The sequence below is a fragment of the Papio anubis genome, chromosome 9 (genome assembly GCF_008728515.1).
Source record: "Papio anubis isolate 15944 chromosome 9, Panubis1.0, whole genome shotgun sequence".
NCBI lineage: Eukaryota > Metazoa > Chordata > Mammalia > Primates > Cercopithecidae > Papio > Papio anubis.
In genome coordinates this window covers 82,431,864-82,457,080 of record NC_044984.1, presented here as the reverse complement: position 1 = coordinate 82,457,080, position 25,217 = coordinate 82,431,864, and the positions used below count along the sequence as shown (strand labels likewise).

At 33.2% G+C, this 25,217-nt stretch overlaps 1 protein-coding gene across 8 annotated transcripts in view; it reads left to right on the top strand.

Moving 5' to 3' along the window:
* The window catches only part of CEP290 (centrosomal protein 290), a 94,639-nt gene that overhangs the window by 59,623 nt on the left and 9,799 nt on the right, over positions 1-25,217 (top strand). For 7 of the 8 annotated variants that reach the window (XR_002515752.2, XM_021922738.2, XM_021922737.2 and 4 more), the window contains 13 exons: positions 294-493; positions 3,169-3,382; positions 4,362-4,499; positions 5,656-5,877; positions 6,232-6,354; positions 11,653-11,798; positions 12,126-12,281; positions 14,975-15,098; positions 19,520-19,654; positions 21,147-21,233; positions 22,919-23,083; positions 23,629-23,751; positions 25,043-25,215. Coding sequence is in view for 7 of the 8 variants with exons in the window: in XM_021922738.2 (XP_021778430.2) it covers positions 294-493; positions 3,169-3,382; positions 4,362-4,499; positions 5,656-5,877; positions 6,232-6,354; positions 11,653-11,798; positions 12,126-12,281; positions 14,975-15,098; positions 19,520-19,654; positions 21,147-21,233; positions 22,919-23,083; positions 23,629-23,751; positions 25,043-25,215 (2,006 nt within the window). In the remaining variant the exon portion in view is untranslated. Of the gene's footprint in view, positions 1-293; positions 494-3,168; positions 3,383-4,361; positions 4,500-5,655; positions 5,878-6,231; positions 6,355-11,652; positions 11,799-12,125; positions 12,282-14,974; positions 15,099-15,576; positions 19,655-21,146; positions 21,234-22,918; positions 23,084-23,628; positions 23,752-25,042; positions 25,216-25,217 lie in introns of those variants that run through there. The other variant, XM_021922739.2, reaches the window with a different exon arrangement.

Sequence of the window (25,217 nt, the reverse complement as noted above, 5' to 3'; positions counted from 1 at the left end):
ATGATGTGTCTTTCATCTTTTAATGTATAACCTTAGCATATTTGAGCCTTACTTCATTAATTCAGTCAGCATTTATTGATCTCCTGCTACATGTAGACATTTTGTTAGCTATTGTAAATACAAAGAATAAGGTCTGTATTTCCTGTCTTCTTTAAGCCTTCATTATCTGTTAAATCATTAAATTTTAGATTAGATACTGTATTTTGATCATTTGAAGAACCAATTTAAAAATATAGAATAAGTATGGCATTGAAATATACATGCCTGTTTGCTAATATATTCATATTTTATAGGATTTAATGAAACAGTCTCCCACTCCAGTTCCTACCAACAAGCATTTTATTCGTCTGGCTGAGATGGAGCAGACAGTAGCAGAACAAGATGACTCTCTCTCCTCACTCTTGATCAAACTAAAGAAAGTGTCACAAGATTTAGAGAGACAAAGAGAAATCACTGAATTAAAAGTAAAAGAATTTGAAAATATCAAATTACGGTAAGTCTTCAAAATGTATTGTAAAAATAGGCAAATGATAATAATGATATAATGAAGATAAACATAAGTGTTTGCTATACTAGGCACTGTTTTAAGACTTTTAAGTATATTGTCTCATTTTTATCCTCAGGTCTACTGATTACATATGTTATCATTTTCCCTATTTTATAGAGAGCGTATGGCCTCAGGAATGCTTAATAGCATGCCTGGGAGTAGATGGGAAAGCCGTAATTTGAAACTAGTCAGTCTGACTCAAAAGCCAATACAAATTCTTTTCCAGAATCTCATTTTTACCTTATTCAAGCCTCAGTTTCATCTTATTTATTTATTTATTTTTATTGTTTTATTTATTTATTTATTTTTGAGAAAAGTCTGGCTCTATTGCCTAGGCTGGAGTATAGTGGCATAATCTCGGCTCACTGCAACCTTGACCTTCTGGGCTCAAGCTATCTTCCCACCTCAGCCTCCAGAGTAGCTGGCACTACAGGCAGGTGCCACCACACCTGGGTAGTTTTTTGTATTTTTGTGGAGACAGGGTTTCTCGATGTTGCCCAGGCTGGTCTCGAACTAGTGAGTTCAAGTGATCCGCCCACTTCGGCCTCCCAAAGTGCTGGGATTACAGGCCTGAGCCACTGCACTCGGCCTCATCATCTTTAAAATGGAAATAGCAGTACTTACCCTGGCCCTTTCAGGGTGGTTATATGAAGGTCAAATTATACCATGTATGAAAGTAATTTGAAAACTGTCAAATAACATACAGATAAAAAACTTCTGTTTGCACACTTATAAGAGTGTCTGGCATATAATAGAGATTCTAACATTGTTCAACCAATTTATCAGAACATAGATTTTAAGCTCAAAATAGGTTTATAGTTACGTAGTTTCTAAACATTGTAGTATTATCTGTATGGGCCTAAATTTTATTACCTGAGAAAACATGAGAAAGTTGAACTACTTGACTTATAATTCCATTTCAGCTCTCAAGCCCCTATTAGAGCCTTTGATTCTTTACACACTTATTCAAATGCCTATGACAGGATTAACACTATTTTTGCTTTGCTAGGGAGCTGCCACTGTTAAGAAATTACTTTCTAAAAGAAGGAAAATTGGCAGCAGCATATGTGTATTTTCAGTCTCTTTTCCTCGCTCTATTAAATTTTGTACATGAGATGTTATTTTTGGTCTAGTAAATTTCTGTCATGTTTTGGAGTATAAAATGACTTGTGCTTTTGCATCCAATTTGTGGGTGTAGAAAATCATAATCTTTTGAAATACCTTATATAATTTTTTTTTCCACATGAAATACTTGAAGTTATTGTTGTGTACCTTATCATGTCATTGTAGCCCAAAATTGTACTTGTGTTCTTTGTGTGCCTATTTTGATGTATATTAGGAAATTATGGATCCGTGTGATTACTTAAGTAAAACTTGATATTTTCACAATTTGATGATGACTCTTTAAAGTTAGACTTAAGTTTTGCCAAAAGCAAGAAGCCTCAAAGAATAACATTTGTTCATGTGTTAATGCTATCTCCCTCTTACTGGTCAGAACCTCAGTACGGATGCAGTGTCCATATGCACAACAATATATTAATTCAGTTTAACAGACTTAATGCTGAATGAGCAATAAGATTAATTGAATTAACTAAATCTTTTAATACTATCCACTTCCATATATATATATAGTTACAGATACAATGCTAGTGAATTTGTACCATAAACAAATAAATAATACATGTGATTTCTGTGAAAATTTATATTAGTCTTTTCAATATGTCAGTATAGGGCAGTATTTCTCAAATATAGAGGATCAGTTTTTCACAGTTGTACCTCTTGGGGACATTTGACGATGTCTGTAGACATTTTTGATTGTCATGGCTAGGGGGTGCTACTGATATCTAGTGGGTAGAATCAAAAGATGCTACTAATCATCCTATCATACACAAGGCAACCCCACCAACAACAAAGAATCATTCACTCAAAAATGTTACTAGTAGTGTGGTTAGGAAACTATCATATAGAGGAAGCAGTCAAATTTTACAAGAGCCATAGTATCTAAAATGCCCTTTTGTTCATTCTCTATATTATTTGATTAGAGTCACAAAATAATTTGATAAGATTGTTGCCAAAAATATTAGAAACTAGAAGAAAAACGTGTTGTTAAGTTAAAGAGTAGTTAAGTGAAATAAAGAATTATTCTTCTTTGGATTTGGCTGCCTGCATCAAGATTTAGATTGTAAGGATAGTTAGGACTGAACATTTGCCCTGTGTGAAATTTGTATTAATCAAGGTATTAATTGCAGCAACCACTCTATTAATTACATGTGTTTGGCCAGGTGTGGTGGCTCATGCCTCTAATCCTAGCAGTTTGGGCTTATCAGCCGAGGCGGGCTTATCACCTGAGGTCATGCGTTCAAACTGGCCTGGCCAACATGGTGAAACCCCATCTCTGCTAAAAATACAAAAATTTTGGGGGCCTGATGGTACACACCTGTAGTCCCAGCTACTCAGGAGGCTGAGGCAAAAATATCACTTGAATCTGGGAGGTGTTGGTTGCAGTGAGCCGAGATTGCGCATGTGCACTCCAGCCTGGGCAACAGAGTGAGACTGGGTCTCAAAAAAATTAAAAAAAAAAAAAACACAGACACACACACACATATGTTTATTTACATCAGGCTCCAAGAAAACCATGAAGATGAAGTGAAAAAAGTAAAAGCAGAAGTAGAAGATTTAAGGTATCTTCTGGACCAGTCACAAAAGGAATCACAGTGTTTAAAATCTGAACTTCAGGCTCAAAAAGAAGCAAATTCAAGAGCTCCAACAACTACAATGAGAAATCTAGTAGAACGACTAAAAAGCCAATTAGCCTTGAAAGAGAAACAACAGAAAGTAAGTAACAACAGAAAATTATCAACATTTAGGAAAAATGTGTGGTAGATTGCTTTTAGAGAAGATTTGTAAATTTATAAAAGATGGTAGTATAAATCTCTGTGTTGTAATAAAAAGTATGAGCTTTATCTTGTGTTGTTAAACAGGGTCTTTTAGACAATTCTGTTAAATGGCCTTATTAAATGCTGTTTTTGGGGGCAAATATAGTCCAATTTATCTTTTTATGCTGTCAATCTGATTTTTGAATTATCTGTATGAAATGAGGAAAAATCTTAATGTATATTACAAAAATATACATATAATATACATTACATTGTATTTTCTTTTTTTCTACTGGGATTTTTTGCTACTGAGGCTATTTTTAACAAATGAACAATTTCGAACAATTTGAGGGATTGAGGGAAGTATTATAATGACAAAAAGGAAGGATGAAAAAGGGGGTCATAGAGATGGTTTTGTGGGAAGGAGTTGGTCGGTGTATTCTGATTTATTAGGTTTTCAGTTTATCTTAGATTTGATCTATTTAAATTGTTTTAGAAGGTGCTGGTATTTTTCTGTGCTAGCTCATGAAATTTATGGGTAAACTTTAAGTCTTTCCTAGTCCTTTTGTTGTCTACCTAAATTCAATTAATTTCATATGGAAGGATGTACTAAGTGAGTAATAAAAATATCTAAACTTGGATATTTGAAAACCAAACATATCCGATTTTTGTAATAGCTTGATTTAATGCTGAGTTCTCAAAATCATAATTACAATTTTGAACTTTCACATTCAATGTGGAAAGAATTGAGTGTAATTACAAAAGATTTATTTGAAAAAGTTGAGTTGTTAATTTGTGAAATATGTTCCATTAAACTCATAGTATTTTAGGAAAATAGTAGGAAGTAATAAAGCTTGTTTATTTTTTGTATCATGTATTGTTCATATAAAATGTCAGTTTTCCTTTAAAAATTACATTTTTTATTTTGTAATTTTTAGGCACTTAGTCGAGCACTTTTAGAACTCCGGGAAGAAATGACAGCAGCTGCTGAAGAACGTATTATTTCTGCAACTTCTCAAAAAGAGGCCCATCTCAATGTTCAACAAATCGTTGATCGACATACTAGAGAGCTAAAGGTGAACATCAACATGTGTTAATGTGACAAAATTTTTGATAATTCCTATTGGAAGATAATTCACTATGATATATAGTAATTTTGCTAATGAATAGGGAATTTTAATGCACTGTTGGTGGATAGACATAGACACACACATGCATTTTTCAACATTAAGTCTCTTTATGATATTCATTTACTGATTATCATCTTGGGGATTAGGAAAGGATAGGCCATCATGAACTACTCTTTCTAATGAAATTAAATTTAAGAAATATTTTACTTAGGATTTTTATTAAGACTTAATTTTTTTAGAGCAATTTTAGGTTCACAGCAAAATTGAGAGGAAGGTACAGAGATTCCCATATATCTCCTGCCGGGAGATTGGTACATTTGTTACAATTGATGAACTTATACTGATACATCATAATCACCCAAAGTCCAAGTTTACCTCTGTTTTAGCTCTTGGTGTTTTACACTCTGTGTGTTTAGACAAATGTATAATGATATGTATCCATCATTATAGTATTATACAGGGTATTTTCACTGCCCTAAAAATCTTCTGTGCTTCTCTTCTTCATTCCTCCCTCTGCACCTCACCAAACCCCTGGCAAGCAGTGATCTTTTTACTGTCTCCGTAGTTTCACCTTTTCCAGAATATCTTATAGATGGAAACATACAGTGTGTCCCCGTCATTCTCACCATAGGACAGCTAGGAACTCCTTTCTAATGTCATATATATTGTCTAGTATTGTGAGTTACCCTTTTATGTCTTATCTTTATAAAGTAGGTTAGAAATTACTTCAAGTCAGAGATTTGTTCTATACTACTCTTATGCTTCATAGTGTTTAAAACATTGCCATATATACTGTTATATACTTATTTAATTAATTCAGCCAAAATGAAATGTGCGTATTTGATAAAATTTTATTTGTGGGTGTTTGTTGAAGATGAATTGCTTTATACTAGTTTTATTTTATTTTTTCTCAAGGTCGACTTTTTTCAAGGTAGACTTGACATGAATATGGAAAAATATATGTAGTTTGTTTTCTTTCGCTTGTGTACTTAAAAATTCAGACTGAAATTTTTTATAATGGTATATTTTCTGTTTTATGTTCCTTTTATCATTGATAGTCGATGAAGACTCATGAATAATACCTTTCTTTTTCTCTTATTAGACACAAGTTGAAGATTTAAATGAAAATCTTTTAAAATTGAAAGAAGCACTTAAAACAAGTAAAAACAGAGAAAACTCACTAACTGATAATTTGAATGACTTAAATAATGAACTGCAAAAAAAACAAAAAGCCTATAATAAAATACTTAGAGAGAAAGATGAAATTGATCAAGAGAATGATGAACTGAAAAGGCAAATTAAAAGACTAACCAGTGGGTTACAGGTAATTTTATATTTAACTCTGATAACATCTGATTTACAGTATAGAGGCAGTAGTTTATTTCTACTTTATAATTTTATCCTTGATATTTGTTAAAACTGACTTTCAAATCATTTTGATTAATGTAATTAATTTCTTCAGTGACTTCTATTATGTTTATAGTTCTAGAGTAGCATATTAGCATATTTTATTAAAATGCAGAAGCAGCTACTGGATTATCTTATATATTAAAAGTGTCATTTAGAAAGTATGGTCAGTGATAGCTTCAGAAAGTTTCCATTATATAATTGAAATATTTACTGTCTATTTTGTTTTATATTTATTTATAAAAATATAAAGATCCATTTTACTTTTTAGGGCAAACCCCTGACAGATAATAAACAAAGTCTAATTGAAGAACTCCAAAGGAAAATTAAAAAACTAGAGAGCCAGTTAGAAGGAAAGGTGGACGAAGTAGACCTAAAACCTATGAAAGAAAAGGTATGTGAACAAACATGCTGACTAATATGCTTAAGGTAGTGACAGAGTAAGTTAAATACATAGTTGATTAACAGTTAATATACTACCTTAATTTGAGAACCTAGCTGTATTAATTCTGTATTAATTTTGAGGACTATAAGTAGTATTGGATAGCATAGAAAAGTCTAAAGAAAGTTTCCATTCTGTAGGAATTTACAGTCTACTTGAGGAGATACCTGTAATGTAACTCTTACTTGGAAATTACTACATCAATTCCATTCATCTTTCTGACATTAGAGTACCTCTAAAGTTCCTTCACACCTTACATATTCAACTGTGTATCATTTCTCTCCAAAGTAATCATTTACACAAGTTGGTGCTTTTGACTTTTGGGACAGAAAGATAGGCATTTTAAGACCCACACTTTGACCCAGATAGGTTCTTTTTATCCTTCAGGAGACTAGGCTGCTTTTTCAGAAAGCAAAGTGATTTGGAATATATTCAGTATTTGCGGTAATAATCAGTAACCAATCTGCTCATAGATTAATACTATGGGAGAAATTGCTTAAAATTTTATAGTTCATAGTAAACTATTTTGTAATAAAGATTACTAATTGAAATAATCAACCCCCCAAAAAACTAAAATTGGCTAAAATGTATGTAATTAAATTTGTTATGGACAATAAATTGGAGATAACTTGTTGGTAACATTCAAAATATCGAAAGTGAACTGGGAAATGTTGGTGTTAGCAGTAATATTTACCCTTGAAGAAAATCAGTATGGAGGAGCTATGGTTAGGAAAAATTTTTATTATAAAATTTACCCAGAAAATATTTAATATCTACAAAATAATTTCAATAACATGAAAATGGAAAAGAAAATTCTGTCTTTAAAGGCATTGAATAGAAAATAGGTAATGGAATTCAAATTTCTTAAAAGAGTATGCTCCAAAAATTATTTTCTATGAAAATTCATTGATGTCAGTGTAATTCTGATGACACTATTTGCATGGAGTCACAACACGCTTGCTGTCAGAAGCTTTGCTGGTGAAAACTGTAACATCAAAGTGTCCTTACTCTTTTGGATTTCCATCTTTGCTAACTCCCTAATTGGGATAGGCCTAATCTTATCCTTAAATGGGGATAGGTTAGAAAGTGGTATGTTTGTTCCTAACTGGTATGTTTCTATACCAGTTTCTAACCTGATTCCTATCAGAATGCTTTAAGAGCCTTGTGGCTTTGCCTGGACTCTTCTATGCTTCAGTTTATTCAGTTTATTTATTCAGTTTTTTTCTTCCTTAAAGTGGAAATAATACTATCTGTATTGCCAGTTTCTTAGGATTATTTTACATAAAATGATAAGATATGCAGAAGTCTTTTGTAAGCCATCACGTCCATAGCAGTGTAAGATTTTACTACTAACTAGAAAGAAAACACAGGGGTCTATGCCCAATATTAAAATTGGTATTCAAGAATCTAGTGAGAATATTTTTTTGGGTTCTATAGTGCTTGGGCATTTCTAATTTATACTCAAGAAATGCTTTCATATTGTTTGGAAATTTTAGTACCTTTTTCTCTGTAAACAGCATTTGTAGTCTACCTATATAACAAAACCCACACCTGTGCCTTGCATTTCATTCTTCTTAGCATTTATTACTGTCTTAACATACTAGACATGTACTTTTCTGTATGTTCATCTTTTTCTTTTTTTTTATTAGACCATAAGCTTTGATGGCAGGAACTTTGCCTATTTTATTTATTACTGTATTCCCAGCACCTAGAACAATCCCTGGCACATAGTAGATGCTCAGTATTTGTTGAATGAATATAAATTTTAAAATGTTATAATAATATTACTCTGAAATCTATGCATATGAAGCTTTTGGTACAGAAAATATGAAAAGAGAACTACTCTCCTATCATCCCGCCTTCTTCCTTCTTGTCATTCAGTCTAGAACATACCTATCTTGGAAAAAGTTCTCAAACCATATGTTTATCTTGCCCTCAAACCATAACAGCAATCAATGCAAAAAACTTCTGTGACCCCCAGAATATGTGGAGATTTCTCCACATCAGCAAGCAAGCAGTTGGTTTTGCAGCACACGCCAACTGGGTGTCATCCAATTCAATTCACCATCTACCTGGAGATAGTGTCAGATCCCATAGAGATCTTGCTGCAGATCAAGTCACAAGTCCTGGCCTCCAAGACTTCTGGAGTCCCCACAACCCCAGCCTCCAGCTTTGGGTTTGATTAATTTCCTGGAGTCACTCTCAGAACTCAGGGAAACATTTACTTACGTTTACCAGTTTATAATAACGGTTATTAAAAAGGAGTCAGATTAAGAGATGTGTGAGAAGAAATATGGGGGAAGGGGTGTGGAACTTCCATGCCCTTCTGGGGTGCCACCTTCCTCTAGAAACCTCTACATGTTCACTTCTCCAGAACCTCTTTGAACCCAGTCCTTTTGGATTTTTAGGGAAATTTCCTGACATCAGTATTTCTTCTCCTAGGGTATGGGGCAGGACCTCCTCGTATTAGGTTTTAAGACCCACAGTCAGAAAGACAGGGAAAGTTTACAGTCCTGCCTTAGGGCAGGTGAAAGGAGGACAGGAGAAGGTCAGAGAGACTCTTTTCTGAGGTCTGCTCCAGAGGTCTAACACACTCAATATTATAACTAAAGACAATGACAAGGGCTATGAGAGTTACAAGCCAGGAACCATGGACAAAAGCCTATATGTAATAACACCACAATACCCATGGTACCATTCACCTTCGTTGTTTTTCTTATTATTTTTCAATTATTTTTTCAGTCTTGGTTCCCTTAATCTTAATTTAGCAGGTAATGCCAGGTGGGATGGAATTGTCCAAACCCAACAAAGTACTGTATGCTGCAGGATTATTTAATTACGTACCTTATGTCCCCCACTAGTATTTACATTTCTGGGAGTACAGGAAAATTCTTGTACATATTTAAGAAAAAATGAAATTAATAACTATCAACCACTTAGTGAAGTTTTTACTTTTTTTCTTTTGTTTTTTGAGACGGAGTTTTACTCTTGTCACCCAGGCTGGAGTGCAATGGCGCAATCTCAGCTCTCTGCAACCTCTGCCTCCCGGGCTCAACCGCTTCTTCTGCGTCAACCTCCCAAGTAGCTGGAATTACAGGTGCCTGTCACCACAACTGGCTAATTTTTGAATTTTTAGTAAAGATGGGATTTCACTATGTTGGCCAGGATAGTCTCAAACTCCTGACCTCAGGTGATCTGCCCGCCTTGGCCCCCCAAAGTGCTGGATTACAGGCATGAACCACCACACCCAACCTGAGGTTTTTACATTTTTTAAAGGGCACTTATTAGCTGAATTAAATAAGGTAAAAAATTGATTAGTATTAGAGAAGAGAATTGGAGAATATAGTTCTCCAGTATTTGAGAAGGTCGTTTTGATGGAACAACTAATCTTAGTGAGAATTTGGCTTTATTTCATATATTTTTTTAATTTTTTGAGATGGTGTCTTACTATGTTGCCCTGGCTGGTCTTTGAACTCTGCGCTCAAACGATCTTCCTGCCTCAGCCTCCCAAAGTGCTGGGATTACAAGCATAAGCCGTCGCACCAGGAATTTGACTTTAAACCATGGTTCTCAACCCTTTCAGATTCAACATTCCCTTTAATAAAAAATACAGTGTTTCATAATTTCCCCTTTATTATTATAATTGAAATTCAGTTAACATAAACTCTACCTACTTACATAATTTCAAAAATGTCATTATGAATGTCCTAAATGTAATATATAGGGGGAACATAAAAGGAATATTCATATTTCAACATGTAAAAGCTTTGGCATGACTCCGTTGGAAAATATAATGAACTAGTCATGTGCTTGCATCTTCATTAACGTGAATTCAAAGCTACAAATGCAGACTGACACAAATATGTTCTGTTGGCAACTCATGGGTCATGATGGTATTGCCATTTGCAATTTGATTTCCAAAATGGTAAACAAATTGTTGGTGCAGTTCTCAGCAAAACAATGTCTATAATCTTACTTAGTGTATAATAAAACCATTAAAAAATTACTTAGTGTTAATGTGTTAGTTGGAGATAAATTCTTAGCTCAGACCAGTGTAAGCAGAATTTTTTACTGTATTAATATCCAGTAAAACATTTGAAAGTTGTTCAGTGCATGAGACTATTCTGCATTGGATAGGCTTTCTTTGGCTCCTTTATCATAGTTACAATAAACCATGACACCTACCCCTGAAATGCCCTAATTCCCTTCCGTTTCTTTTTTTCTTCTTCTTCTTCTTTTTAGCACTTAAAACTAGCTAACTTAACTACAAAATAGATTTAGATTTGTTTCTTGTTTTGTTATCTGTATAGTTTGCTCCCTTCTCCCCAATCTACCTAGCCAACTAGCATAAACTAGATAGTAAGATTCCTGAAGATATAGTTTTTTATCTGATTTTATTCATTTGTTCTATTCCTAGTGCCTCTAGAGTAGTACTTGGCACGTGGTTAGCACTAAATAAGTATCTGTCAAATGACTGAAGTAATGTGCATTGAAGACTTGAAGGGGCTCTGATGCTAGGAAATTGTCATGGGGTAACAGATGAGGTTGGTCATTTGTACGTAGGATTCTTGTTAGAAGCTTACTCTAGTCATGATTGTATTAGAATCTTCATTTAAAGACTCCTGAAGGGTGTTGGCATTAGTCAGAACTGTCTCCCAGAATTTTGTTTGTCTTGTGATAGAATAAAGCACAGTTAGCCTAAAGAGAAGTTTTCCTAATAGCTTGGCATGCCTGAAGATTCTAGGAGTTATACAGGTTGAACATCTCTAATCCAAACTTCTGAAATGCTCCAAGATACAAAATTTTTTGAGCACCAGTATGATGCCACAAGTGGAAAATTCTTACGTGACCTCATATGATGAGTCACAGTCAAAACGCAGTCAAAACTTTGTTTCACGTACAAAATTATTACAAATGTTGTGTGATACTACCTCCAAGCTATATGTAGAAAGTGTATATGAAACATAAGTGAATTTTGTGTTTGGACTTGGGACCCATCCCTAAGATATCTCATTATGTATATGCAAATATTCCAAAAATTAAAAAAAAAAAAAAATTCCAAATTTCAGAACACTACTGATTCCAAGCATTTCGTAAGGGATACTCAACCTGTATATCAAAAAGAACATATTTACATATTCTCTAGGAAAATTAGTTTACAGTTTTTCTAGGTTAATTATAATTGATAAATCTTAAAGAAAATTTAAAATAATACTGGTAATTTTCCTACCTCCTTTGTTATTGTTACAGAATGCTAAAGAAGAATTAATTAGGTGGGAAGAAGGTAAAAAATGGCAAGCTAAAATAGAAGGAATTCGGAACAAGTTAAAAGAGAAAGAGGGGGAAGTCTTTACTTTAACAAAGCAGTTGAATACTTTGAAGGATCTTTTTGCCAAGTGAGTTTAAATATCATTATAAAACCAATTATGTGTAAAATCCTTTAGAGACCTGGAAATTATATAGCTTTATCATAGTTGATAATATGAGAAATGGTCTAGTTTAAGTGATCATTTATTATCTATGATTTACTTTTTATTTTCTTTAAAATGTGTTTTAAATATATTGTAGCCGTTGTAGATGGATTTTCCTGTGATCTTGTTATAAATTAGTTTATGACAAATACAGGATGATACAACTATTGTATATGGGTTTAGTAATGAGTACGCAATTGAAAAGCCAAACACTGAATGGTATATTTCATGATTCTGTGTTAAATTCCACAGAGCTGATAAAGAGAAACTTACTTTGCAGAGGAAACTAAAAACAACTGGCATGACTGTTGATCAAGTTTTGGGAGTACGAGCTTTGGAGTCAGAAAAAGAATTGGAAGAATTAAAAAAGAGAAATCTTGACTTAGAAAATGATATATTGTATATGAGGTAAGCTATTGTGTGGAAATGTGCTACCCATTATAAATGAAGAAAAACTGACCCTTAGAAATTGAAATAATAAATGTGTATTGTCTTAAGCTTGGGTTATGTTGTCTTTTCCCGTGTGAATTGAGATAGTCCTGGTTCTTCATATGACACATAATTTTGGATTGTATTTTTGATCTTTTGACTATTATATTGTGAGACTCTGGTTCTTGTTTAAATTCTATGGGAAAATGTAGATACTTTTGTTTTAGCATGCAATTGGTCTAATTAGGTTCAGGCCACAAGTTCCAGCCTCATTTCTGTGGGCTGTAGTTCCAGTTTTCAAAGCCTTTACAGTAATTTTCAGATCTGTCCTGCCTGTGTACCTCCCAATTGGTGGTCTTTTATGTGAGCTATGTACCATTAGTACAGTTCTTAGAAACTTTGGTATTCTGATTAGAATCAATCCATACATTTGCAGCTCAAGAGTGAGCCCAGAAGTTCATAAATAACTTTATAGGGGGATGTCCTTGAGCTCCTCCCTCTTTGCCATCTCTCTGATACTTTGTTTCCCTAGGGATTTCCATTTGGGGTTTTAGTTACCCAGGGATGCTGTGTATTTCAGAAGTTGCGCACTTCTGCAGCGAAACAAGCAAGAAGAAGGTAGAAAGAGGAAGAAAAAAACTACTAAACTACTTTCACCTTACCGTCTTAGTATCATAGCTCTACCAACTGGAGATTTTCCTTCCAAAAAATACTAGCTTCTGTGAGTTCCCATTGGAGCGTTTATTACCACTGCTATGGGATGGCTTAAGGGTTGGGGCATAAAAGAACAGATAGAAGGAAAAAAAATGAGGTGTTTTCATATTCCCTCTGAGTGTTAAAACATTCCCTTTCTCTTTACTTGAGCTAGCATTAGAAGGTTTACCTGGAGCTCTCTCCATCAGTGCAGACACCCATCTTCAGGTTTCAAATAATGTTGTCTTCAGGGCAGGCAGTAACAGAATAAAATAAAAGGTAAATTCATCACCTGTTTGCTGCTGCTTTAAATTCTGGCATTCCATTGTAATCTACCTTCTACTCCTTTGCAAAGTCCTCAAATGGTTACCCCATGCATTTAGGAGAGAGAAGATTGAATGTATTTACTCCATTGTACCTGGAACCAGGCGCCCCTGCCCTGCATCACCCCATGTCATTTCTTAGCAGATCCTTTAAGATTTGTGTGTGTGTGTGTTTTGCAAAGTTATATCTTCTGATGTAGTCATGGTCGTGAAAAGCAAAATAAAATCGTGTTAACACTGAAAACTTTTTAATTTTCTCCTAAGAACAGCTAAAATTATTTAATCTTCTGTTTCACTCATTTCTTACAAGGTAAACTTAGGTTGGTTTTACATAATTTGCTATTTCTTCTTCTTTGCATTTACAAATGATCTGTGATCATATTACCGATCTTTGTAAAGGGCTGGTATCTACCTGCAACATTTGGATATGACAATATTTACCTTTTGTAAATACACATTTTTCTATTTATCTTTAAAAATTACCATTAATTAGTCTTGTTAATGTCTATTTACTATTGTGTCATTATGAATGTGATGTGAACATATGAAGTTGAACTTATTTAAAGGAACACTCTCATGAGCTTCTAGTCCACATTCTTTCCTTTTCTTTCTAAGTTACTGTTTCTTAAAAATATTTTAGAAGTTTCCTTGATAGGGAAAAAACAAATTATTGAGGAGTTTTTCTTTCTCTTGACATCTGTTTATAGTTACTGTCTTATTCCAGCAGTAGATATTTCCCTCCGTGTTTTTCTTTGTCTAAACATACGTTCAAAACAAAACACTTTTATTCTTCTTTGCAGGTTTTACAAAGGATCAAATCATTTTAATTTTGAAATCTGCTCTTACTTTTAGAGGTTCTTTTTTTTTCCTCTAATAGTGTGAGTTCATGTGGACTGAAGTAATTGGAGGATACTTTATAGAAAAGATTGAATTTGTCTTCTATCTGAACTCTAGTTTGAATTTCTAACTTCTATGAATCATCTAGATATTAAAGAGGAGGGGCATTTCAAGGAGGAGAACCCTAGCAGAGACAAGAGGCAAGAGTAAATATTTCATGTATGGGTAGGAGTGGATTTGTATTTACCTAAGTAAAGGTAGACTCCTGGACAGTAAGGTTGGGTAGATGTGGAGGTGCCAAACCATGGAGGGTCTTGTAGGCCGGGTGGATGTTTTTAGACTTGAAGTGTTAAATTTTTATCTGAAATCATTAAGAGTCTTTTTAGATCCTTGAGATTCTTGAGAAGACCATGGATATTATGCAATTATTATATAATGTTTTAAAATAGTAAGTATTTTATTTTAACTATCTTATGTAATTCCATATAAATAGATGCATGTTCTTTAAAAATGTTAATGTATTTCAGTAAATCAAAATATACTTTTTGACTCATCATTTAAAGAAGCCCTTCAGTGAATGCTCTGTAGAGGATTATTTTATAATACTAGTTGCGATATCCTAATTTATTTGTTGTAAAGTTTAGAAAGTTTGAAGTATTTAAAATAAATGTAGCGTTAATAAACACACTGAACTTTTCTGTCTGGTGTTTTTATATAGTACAAGAGAAAAGTTGAAATGTGAATACTTGTATTTTTATATAGTACAACAGAGAAAAGTTGAAATGTGAACAGTAAAGAATCTCTGATTACTGTTCGTAGGGCCCACCAAGCTCTTCCTCGAGATTCTGTTGTAGAAGATTTACATTTACAAAACAGATACCTCCAAGAAAAACTTCATGCTTTGGAAAAAGAGCTTTCAAAGGATACATACTCTAGGCCTTCAGTAAGTGTATATCTTTTATTTTTTTTTTTTCTTTTTTCCATGTTTAAATGCCTAAAAGTGAAATCAACTTCTTTCTTAATCTGGCCAAAAGCATTATATCTTTCTCATTAATAGTAATACAGTAAATTCAACTTTTATTTTTACCAGGTAGTGATGTGTAATAATTTATTTAATCCTTTTTAACATAATAACAGTAAACTTAAGATTCATAAGCTTTTCATAAAACTCATAAATGATTTCTAGGAATTTTAAATGTGTAGTTATTATGTATTTTGCTGTAGCAGCAGTATACAGTTAAATAAAATAGGAAAACATGTTCTAAGACTGTTTTCATTGAAATATTTATGGTATATTTTAAGCTTATAAAAACTCATTACTCATTAATGTAGAATTGTTTGTTGGATTTTTTTTAATATTTAGTGTATTATTTTTGTTTCTTTTTTCTTTTCATATGTCTTCATTCTTCCACCTTAAGCAGAATCAGGTGTGTGACACAACTATGTTTTTTATCCTTGTTACCATTATTAATAAATACAAAGGCATAATATTTTTCACAAAAAAAAACCACTTTGTTCAGAACCAAAAAAGATCATGGCAACACTCAGAATTAAAAATGGGAAAAGACTAGGTGCCAAGGATGACTTACATAATTGGGTACCTAAAAGTATTTTATGGTATTACAGTAATGATGAAAAATATATTGTAGATCCTATTGAATTAAATAAATCAGAGTCAAGACCGAACAATAAATAAAGTCAATTTACCTCAACAAATGGTAACTTGGCAGATTTTAACTCCTTTTTTGAAAATGAACCATGATCCTAAGGTTGGTAAAATTAATCAAGAATGTTGTCAAAATGATAAACAGGAACATAAAAATGAGGAAGAGAATAAGATAGGCAAGAGTGAGAAAGGAAAGAGACACATCGCTGAAGATGTGAGTCACAACAACTATATGGACCTCTAGAATCTGCTATGGAGGACTGTGATTATGTGACAGTTGCTGATGCTGTGACTCAGTTGTGCTGAGGGTGATGCACAGGCAGGTGATGAAACTGATGCGTCCGTCCAGCCAAGAAAGGACGCATCCTTGGTTTGGATACATCTCCGTCCTTTATTTCTTTGTTAACTGAATTTTCTTATAGTAAGTAGCTTACATACATATATAGTGAAAATGGGAAAGTGTGTAAGATTTAGAAAAAGTATTAACTATTAGTAAACTTTATCTTAAGCTCTAACTTTTGACTAGTTCCTACAAAAATTAGTGAATATGCATTTTCTAATTTAGTGCTTTTTTTTTTTTTTTACAATTGGTGTTCACTTAATGTTATATTAGATAAATGAATAGCAAAAATAAAGCACTTTAGAGGTGATTGTTTTGTCTTAGAAACTTCTAATTCATCAGGCTGTATTTAGAAGTAAAATTTCACTGCAGTGAATTATATCAGTAAAATTTTGTTACAGTGTTGTACAACATCCTAAGATATATAGCAAGTTCCTTCAGTGGCTTTTTTTTTTTTTTTTTTTTGGCCAGGTTTTATAACAGATACTTTTGTTATAATGCGAAAAGGAAACTTAGATGTGTTGCTGTCTATATTGTGTTAGGCTCAGGCAGGATGCTATGGCTTACTCCTGTAATCACTTTGGGAGGCAGAGGCAGGAAAATTGCTTGAGGTCAAGAGTTTGAGATCAGCTTGGGCAGACCCTGTCTCTACAAAAAATTTAGACAGATGTGATGGAACACATTTGTAGTCCTGGCTATTCAGGAGGCTGAGGTGGGAGGATCATTTGAGCCCAGGAGTTCAGTGTTACATTGCCCTATTGCACTCCAGCCTGGGCAACAGAGTGAGACCCTGTATCTAAAATAATAATAATGATAATGATAAATGGTGTTAGGCTCTGTGCCTAAGTATATTTTTCACATAGGCTAGGCAAAGTGGCTCATGCCTGCAATCCCCGCACTTTGAGAGGCCAAGGCAGCAGGAGCACTTGAGGCCAGGAGTCAAAGACCAGCCTTGAGAGACACCATCTCTACATCTCTACCAAAACAAACAAACAAAAAAAAAACAATTAGCTGGGTGTGATTGTGCACACCTGTAGTCCTAGCTACTCGGGAGGCAGAGGTGGGCAGATCACTTGAGCTCAGGAGTTTGAGATTATAGTGAGCTAAGATTGTGCCACTGACCCCAGCCTGGGCAACAGAACAAGACTCTGTCTCAAACAAAAACAAACAAACAAAAAGCACTTTGCAGAATGTTAGTCTAACTCAACAGTTTATGAACTTTTTATGTACATACTACTTTTGGTTAGCTTACATTGAGATACAGAATAAGAAAAGTTTGTTCATAGAATTTATCTTTTTTTTCTTTATACTGTCTACCTCAGATATTCCAGTCACCTAAGTCATGAAAACCTCAACTAAAATTAAATATCTATATGTTAAGAGAAAATGGTTGAAGGTGTTTTAATTCATAACACTTTTTTTCATGTGCTAATAAATAAGAATTTGAGACTTCTAACTCCTAGCCACTAAGAATTTGATTTTAAGCAGTTTATGGCTTTTAACCAGATTCTTCTGTAAGAGTTTGGAAGTCTCATGAAGGTCATTATACAGTAATTCTGTTTACAAGAGAAAGTTTCATTAGAATTTATTTTTCAGATTTGGACAATATCAACTAATACCTCTAGTTTTCTTATTTCAAAATACAAGGGAAAAATGATCCATAATCACTAATAGTAACTGCATCATATTTTAGTGAGAAATGTGTTAAAAATATCCTCATGTGAGATCTTCATCAACTAGAATTGCCCTCTACTGTAATATTTAATATATTTTATATCTACCAATCAGTGAAATTCATAGGTGTTTATCATTTGCTGATCAAATAGGTACCACAGAAGAGAGGAAGTCTGGGAGACAGCTCAGGGACAGGAAATTACAGATGTCCATGTCTGAAATAACCTTAAAAGTTATCCTGTCTAATGCCTTCATTTATAAAATGTAAAAACTGACAACCTTGTGAAGTGGTAGAATTTGCCTAGTATTAACCTAATAGTGGTAGCATTTGAATGTATACTTGAGCTTTCTTACTAAGTGGAAATGTATTCCTGTGATTTACATACATCAACAAAAATGTTTGTCTCCTTTTTTTTGCTACTTCATATGTGCATATGCACACACATCTCCTTAAACAAAAATCAGATGGACACATGCAGTCACTGGATCTAAAAGATGTTATAAAGTCATGTATAACAGATATTTTATAATAATGTATTTTAAGACCCATAATGTCGATGGAGTAATTGACTCTACAGCCCATCAAGCCAATAAAGAAAGGAGAAAAAAACAAAAGTTGTGCTGAATACTTTTAAAAAACTCTTTCCTATGATGCTTATAACAGTCCTGTGAGGTAGGTGGTATTCTAATTTATAGAAAAAATGCGTAGAAAAATATAATTAAGCACAGTTTTAAAAAATAAAGTTTAGCATGAGAAGTAACAGTGAATATAAGTAATAACCCAGTGTAGATACAGGTCAGAAGAAATGCAGATATAATATTAATGGTTTTCAAAGGATGGAACCATTACTTTAGCTCAAAGAATGAAGGAAAGCTTTCCAAAGGAGGAAAGAATTAGGCAGTTCTTTTGTAGCCTAGTGTATTCATTTGCTAAGGTGGCTGTAACAGACTACTACAGATTTGGTGGCTTAAACAGTAGAAATTTATGGTCTTGGTTCTGGAAACCTAGAAGTCCAAAATTAAGACATCAGCAGGGTTGATTTCCTTTGAACAATCCGAGGGAAAGATCTTTCCCAAGCCTCTCTCCTTGGATTGTAAATGGCTATCTTTTCCCTGTTTCTTCATATCATCCTCCTTCTATATATATCTCTGTGTCTAAATCCCCAAATTTTCCCTTTTCATAAGGATACCAGTCATAGTCAAATAGGGTTTACCCTAAAATTTCATTTTAACTTGAATACCTCTATAAAGACCCAGTCTCCAAATAAAGTCACATTCTGAGGTACTGGAAATTATGACTTTAATATATAAATATGGAGGGTAAGGGGAACACAGTTCAACCCATAGCGGTTAGATAACAATCATGCTTTATTTTGGACTAGTGAAACCACCATAAATCAGTTTAACCATTATGAAATGATACATGAAGGCATTATATGTGTGGACATTATTAAGTCATACTTGACTTTCCTTCCATTGTAATTAAAACAAACCATATTACCTTTTGTTCTGCAAGTTTTGTATTCTAACTTATTTACTTTTGGCTTTCTCTAGAACACTCTGATTTTCTCATATTCCTTTGAGGAAAAAAAGTTACCTTTGACAGTATTTTCTTATCCAGTATGTCTTTTATGGCTTTAATTTATTAAACTTTAAAAATATTCCTAATTTCACTTCACTGAAGATTTCAGGAATAGGGTCAGATGATCATTGTCAGAGAGAACAGGAGCTTCAGAAGGAAAACTTGAAGTTGTCGTCTGAAAATATTGAACTGAAATTTCAGCTTGAACAAGCAAATAAAGATTTGCCAAGATTAAAGGTAAATTTAATGTTTTGTTTTATAGTTAGAAAATCTAATGCCTAAAACTCCTTCCTTAGTTGTTATGTTTACTTTTATTAGCTTATTAAGAAGTCAGAAATGTATATTCCTAAAATATCATGGTGGTGGTATACTTTATATATTTGCTCTTTAACCTTTATTTGTTGAAAGCCTACTTTGTATGAAACACTCCTCCAGGTGCTGGGAAACAACAGTCAAAAAATTCCTTACACTCATAGAACTTACGTTCTAGTGAAGAAGACTGACAATAAACAAGTCACTGAATAATATGTCATCTGATGTTAGTGCTAAGTAGAGAAATAAAGCATGATTGGTGTAAAGAGTATGGGGAGAGGGAAGGGGTGTAATTTAAAATCGGAAAGGGGAACATCACACACCGGGGCCTATCATGGGGAGGGGGGAGGGGGGAGGGGAGAGGGATTGCATTGGGAGTTATACCTGATGTAAATGACGAGTTGATGGATGCTGATGAGTTGATGGGTGCAGCACACCAACATGGCACAAGTATACATATGTAACAAACCTGCACGTTATGCACATGTACCCTAGAACTTAAAGTATAATAATAATAATAAATAAATAATTTTTTTAAAAAAAGAATATTGATCCAACAAAAAAAAATAGGGTAGTAAGGGAGGTCTTCCTTATTAAAATGATATATGAACAGAGAGCTAAGGAGAAGTAAAGAAGTGGGTCATAAAGATACTAGAAAAAGAATTACAGACAACAGAAATAGCAAGTTCAGATGTCCTAAGATGGGAAGATACGTGGTATATTTCATTAAAAATTATCACAATGTAAAATATAAGAATAATTTCTTTTAGAAATTTTACTTTATTCTGACATTAATAATGATTTTTTAATCTTTGCTTTTCCAGGTCTTACCCTATTTATGGGAATCTTTTTTCTCTTGGCTAGCTAATTACTTCAGTTCTGTTTTCTAATCCAGAATGTTAGCAATCTGTTAATTCTACTGGTAATGATACAGTTAAGCTGTGTCTTGCTTCTCACACTTTATTTATTTATTTATTTATTTATTTATTTATTTATTTATTTCAGGGCACTAATCTGCCAACATTTTACACTTTTTTTTCTTTTTTTTTTTTTGGTACTGCTTCTTATTCAGATTTTTACATTGATAGAACCACTGTTAGATGTTCATTTGCCTTTTGCTCTGTATATTTGGGTAAGGATCTACATGTGCAATATATGGGACAGTTAAAATCAGAATTCTAAATTTGTATTATTGCATCAGGCAGTAATGTGGGAAATACCTCGACATTTCATATACACAGTATTCTTGTATTAATTTAATAATTTGGTTCAAAATCTTCCTCGTTAGTATAGAGACCCAATTATTTGGTTTGGCTATACAGTTGAAGAGATTGATGGTTCACATTAATTGTTTGCCTTTTCTTTTCAATGACTATAGCTATGTTAAATTATTAGGTGTTTGCTTATTATCTTTCAGAATCAAGTCAGAGATTTGAAGGAAATGTGTGAATTTCTTAAGAAAGAAAAAGCAGAAGTTGAGCGGAAACTTGGCCATGTTAGAGGGGTATGTGAGAATTTACCATACATTTGTTATGGTTTCAGCAGTGATAAGCCACAAATGAAAAGTTTAGATATGTCATAACAGTACTGATATGCCTTTACAAGTGCCCTGTAGTTTCAGTTTTTATTCTGCATCTGTAATATAAAACAGTAAGCATTTCTATGTGTCTCAAATTAATGTATTTTATCATCTGTATCATCTCTCTTTTTATTGAATATGCCTCCACACCTTGAAAACATTTAACTTCCAGAAATCCTTTTGTTTATGGAGGTAACTACTAACTGGTCCTTGGTCTAGTGCTGCCATTTTGTAACCATTTGTTATGATATCTTCCCACCTTCTTGGTATAATGTTTTATAAGTACTTTGTTCCTCCCCCTCTTTTTTTGTGTTGTAATTTTCTCCCTATGTTATTTTGTATTCACCTTATATAATGAATAAATGTTGCTTATGAGGTCAAGGCCAAAGACTTAAACTCCTGTTGATTTCATGTTGCTGTGTGTCATAAATGGAAGCAATCATAATGCAGAGTCATTCTGGTAGTAATATTAAATATATGATGGATTCAGTGAAAATATTATGTGTTATTAGAAAAATATTCAGAATAGGCCGGGGGCAGTGGCTCACTCCTGTAATCCCAGCAATTTGGGAGGCCAAGGTGGGCGGATCACTGGAAGTCAGGAGTTCAAGACCAGCCTGGCCAACATGGTGAAACCCTATCTCTACTAAAAATACGAAAATTAGCTGGGTGTGGTGGCTCATGCCTGTAATCCCAGCTACTTAGGAGGTTGAGGCAGAAGAATTGCTTGAACCTGGCAGGCAGAGGTTACAGTGAGCTGTGGTCGCACAACTGTACTCCAGCCTGTGCGACAGAGCAAGAGTCCATCTTAAAAAAAAAAAAAAAAAATTCAAAACAGTGTCTTGCTGACAGCAACATTTTTTTAATCAATGAAAATATATGTTAATTTGACCTTTTCTACCTAAGTTACTTATGAAAGTACATACTGAAATGATGTAAAAGTTTATATTTCAGAATTATTCTTAGTCGTGGATGATTAAAATGCAAAAAAAAAAAAATAAGCATACTGTGTGACTAAACTGCTAAAAATTATTTTTATTTTAAATGATAAGCAGTTAAACTTATTAAGTGATGACTCATCTCTGTTGATATATTTATGCAAGGTTTTTTATTTCAGATATCTCTTCTATTTATATTAAACAGAAATTGAATCTCTAAGCAATAGCATTTCTTAGAGAAATTTGCCTCTATTATGTTGCAATTAAAATTTAATTACTCATGAGCTCTTTAAAGACACAATTTCTCTTGTGTGGTTTTATTTTGTATAAAGAAAAACTGATATACTGGAGAGAACATTAGCTAAATAGAATATTTAGACTTAATCATTTTGATAAGACATTAAGGCTAGACTATTTACGATGTTACTTATTAGCTGCATGATTTTAGGAGTGTCAAATTTCCTTAGTCTTGATTTTCTTGTATTTAAAATGGAAATTATAATTCCTATCTCATAGAAGTGTTTTAAGGATGAATTGAATTAACACAGTTTTGACTTCAAATATTAGGAGTTATTAATATTGAGTATAATGAGCCTGTTGTATTGTTGGTACTTTGTATTATACTCTCGAAAATATTTGATTAAATTAAAGATTTAACATATTCTGTTGTAGTCTGGTAGAAGTGGAAAGACAATCCCAGAACTGGAAAAAACCATTGGTTTAATGAAAAAAGTAGTTGAAAAAGTCCAGAGAGAAAATGAACAGTTGAAAAAAGCATCAGGAATATTGACTAGTGAAAAAATGGCTAATATTGAGCAAGAAAATGAAAAATTGAAGGTAATTTTTTAATGTGATCATTTTTAGGGGAATATTTTACTGTTTTAATTTGTTACTATTTAGGAAAATTTCAAATATGCTCATTACTATATAAAATGGCTTTAATGAATACAGTACAGATTTTATACATATAGAAAAAAACTTATGAGAGGCAAGGCTAAGGGTTATAGAGTAGGTCCACCTGATCTTTCTTATTATTTCAAGACCAATACTTTTCTGACACATAGATTAATTACCTGGGTTTCTTTTTAAAAATACAGACACAGACACCCAAGCTCCCATCCCTGAAATTGATTTAATTATTTTAGGGTGGGTCCTGACACAGGTATGTTTGTTGTTGTTATTATTTTAAGTCATCAATTTATTCTAATATGTAGCCAACATTGGGAACTTCTGTTCTGACATTCAAATGAAGGCTGTAATTGTAATCATATCAAATACAGTTTCTAAAACTATGTTGAAGTAAGATTTATGAGTTTATGAGATTATCTTTTATTTCCTTGTTTTGATAATGTACAGTTTTTATTTTGTTTGTTTTTTATTAGGCTGAATTAGAAAAACTTAAAGCTCATTTTGGGCATCAGTTGAGCATGCACTATGAATCCAAGACCAAAGGCACAGAAAAAATTATTGCTGAAAATGAAAGGCTTCGTAAAGAACTTAAAAAAGTATGACTTTTATGACTGATTATAATTATTGATTTTTGTTTTACTTAATACCTCTTGGAAAAACTGAAAGTAGATCCTTGATGAGAGTGCCTATTCAAGGTGGATATTAAGAGATTGAGGAATTGTATTTCTATGCCTACTGTCATCACATTTCCACCATGAAAAACATTGATAATAAAAGTTAATAAGTTTAGAGACACTATAATATAGACATTACTCAGCCTAGATTCAATTTCTAGCTCTATTATTTGTTAGTCATGGGAACTAGGGCCAGCTTGTTATCCCTTCTCTATTCCTCAGTTTCCTCTGTAAAATTTTCATCTGTAAACTTGGGAATATTAAGTGTATCTATCTCACAGAGCTCTGTGGAATTTAGTTAATGTTTGTGCACATGACTTAGGCCAATTTATAGTAAGGAGTATATGAAACTGCCTTGTTAAACAGTAAGATTTATTTTGTTTATTCAGCAAAATATATAGATATTGTTATTTATATGGAAGGTCTAGTGAAGAAGTTAAAAATTAATATTTTAAAACTAGTTAGAATATTCTCAGAATGTATCAAGAGACCAAATGATACTGTGCTTGGAATGTGGATGTTTAATAATAGAAATAATCTACACTTTGGGAGGCTGAGGTGGGCAGATCACAAGGTCAGGAATTTGAGACTAGCCTGACCAATATAGTGAAACCTGGTCTCTACTAAAAATACAGAAATTAGCTGGGCATGTTGGCGTGCCTGTAATCCCAGCTACTCAGGAGGCTGAGGCAGGAGAATCACTGGAACCCAGGAGGCAGAAGTTGCAGTGAGCCGAGATCGCACCACTACACTACAGCCTGGGCAACAGAGCGAGACTCCATCTCAAACAAACAAACAAACACAACAACAACAAAAAGAAATAATCCACGTTACTTACACATACTTTATGCTTATAGCTAGGTCTCATAAGCATTAGGAAGTCAAAACAAAGAATCTTTTACATGTGTAAAGGTATAAACTATCCCATTTTTCTAAAAATATTACAGAGGAACAAAATGTCAAATTTAAGGTAATCATTAGTAACTAAATATATTTCTCTGACCTCATTTTCATGATCTGTTGTTCTAATTATTATTGGCCATATTGCTGCTTTAAAGGAGGGGAAATGTTGAATTTATTGAAATTTTAATCAGCATTTAAGAGCCCCAGGTTATTTTTGTTTTCCCATTTGTAATGATAATTTTGAATACACTGAATCTATGAGAACAGTATTATGTTTTCTCATAAAATACTAATTAGCATTTAATGATAGGAAACTGATGCTGCAGAGAAATTACGGATAGCAAAGAATAATTTAGAGATATTAAATGAGAAGATGACAGTTCAACTAGAAGAGACTGGTAAGAGATTGCAGTTTGCAGAAAGCAGAGGTCCACAGCTTGAAGGTGCTGACAGTAAGAGCTGGAAATCCATTGTGGTTACAAGGT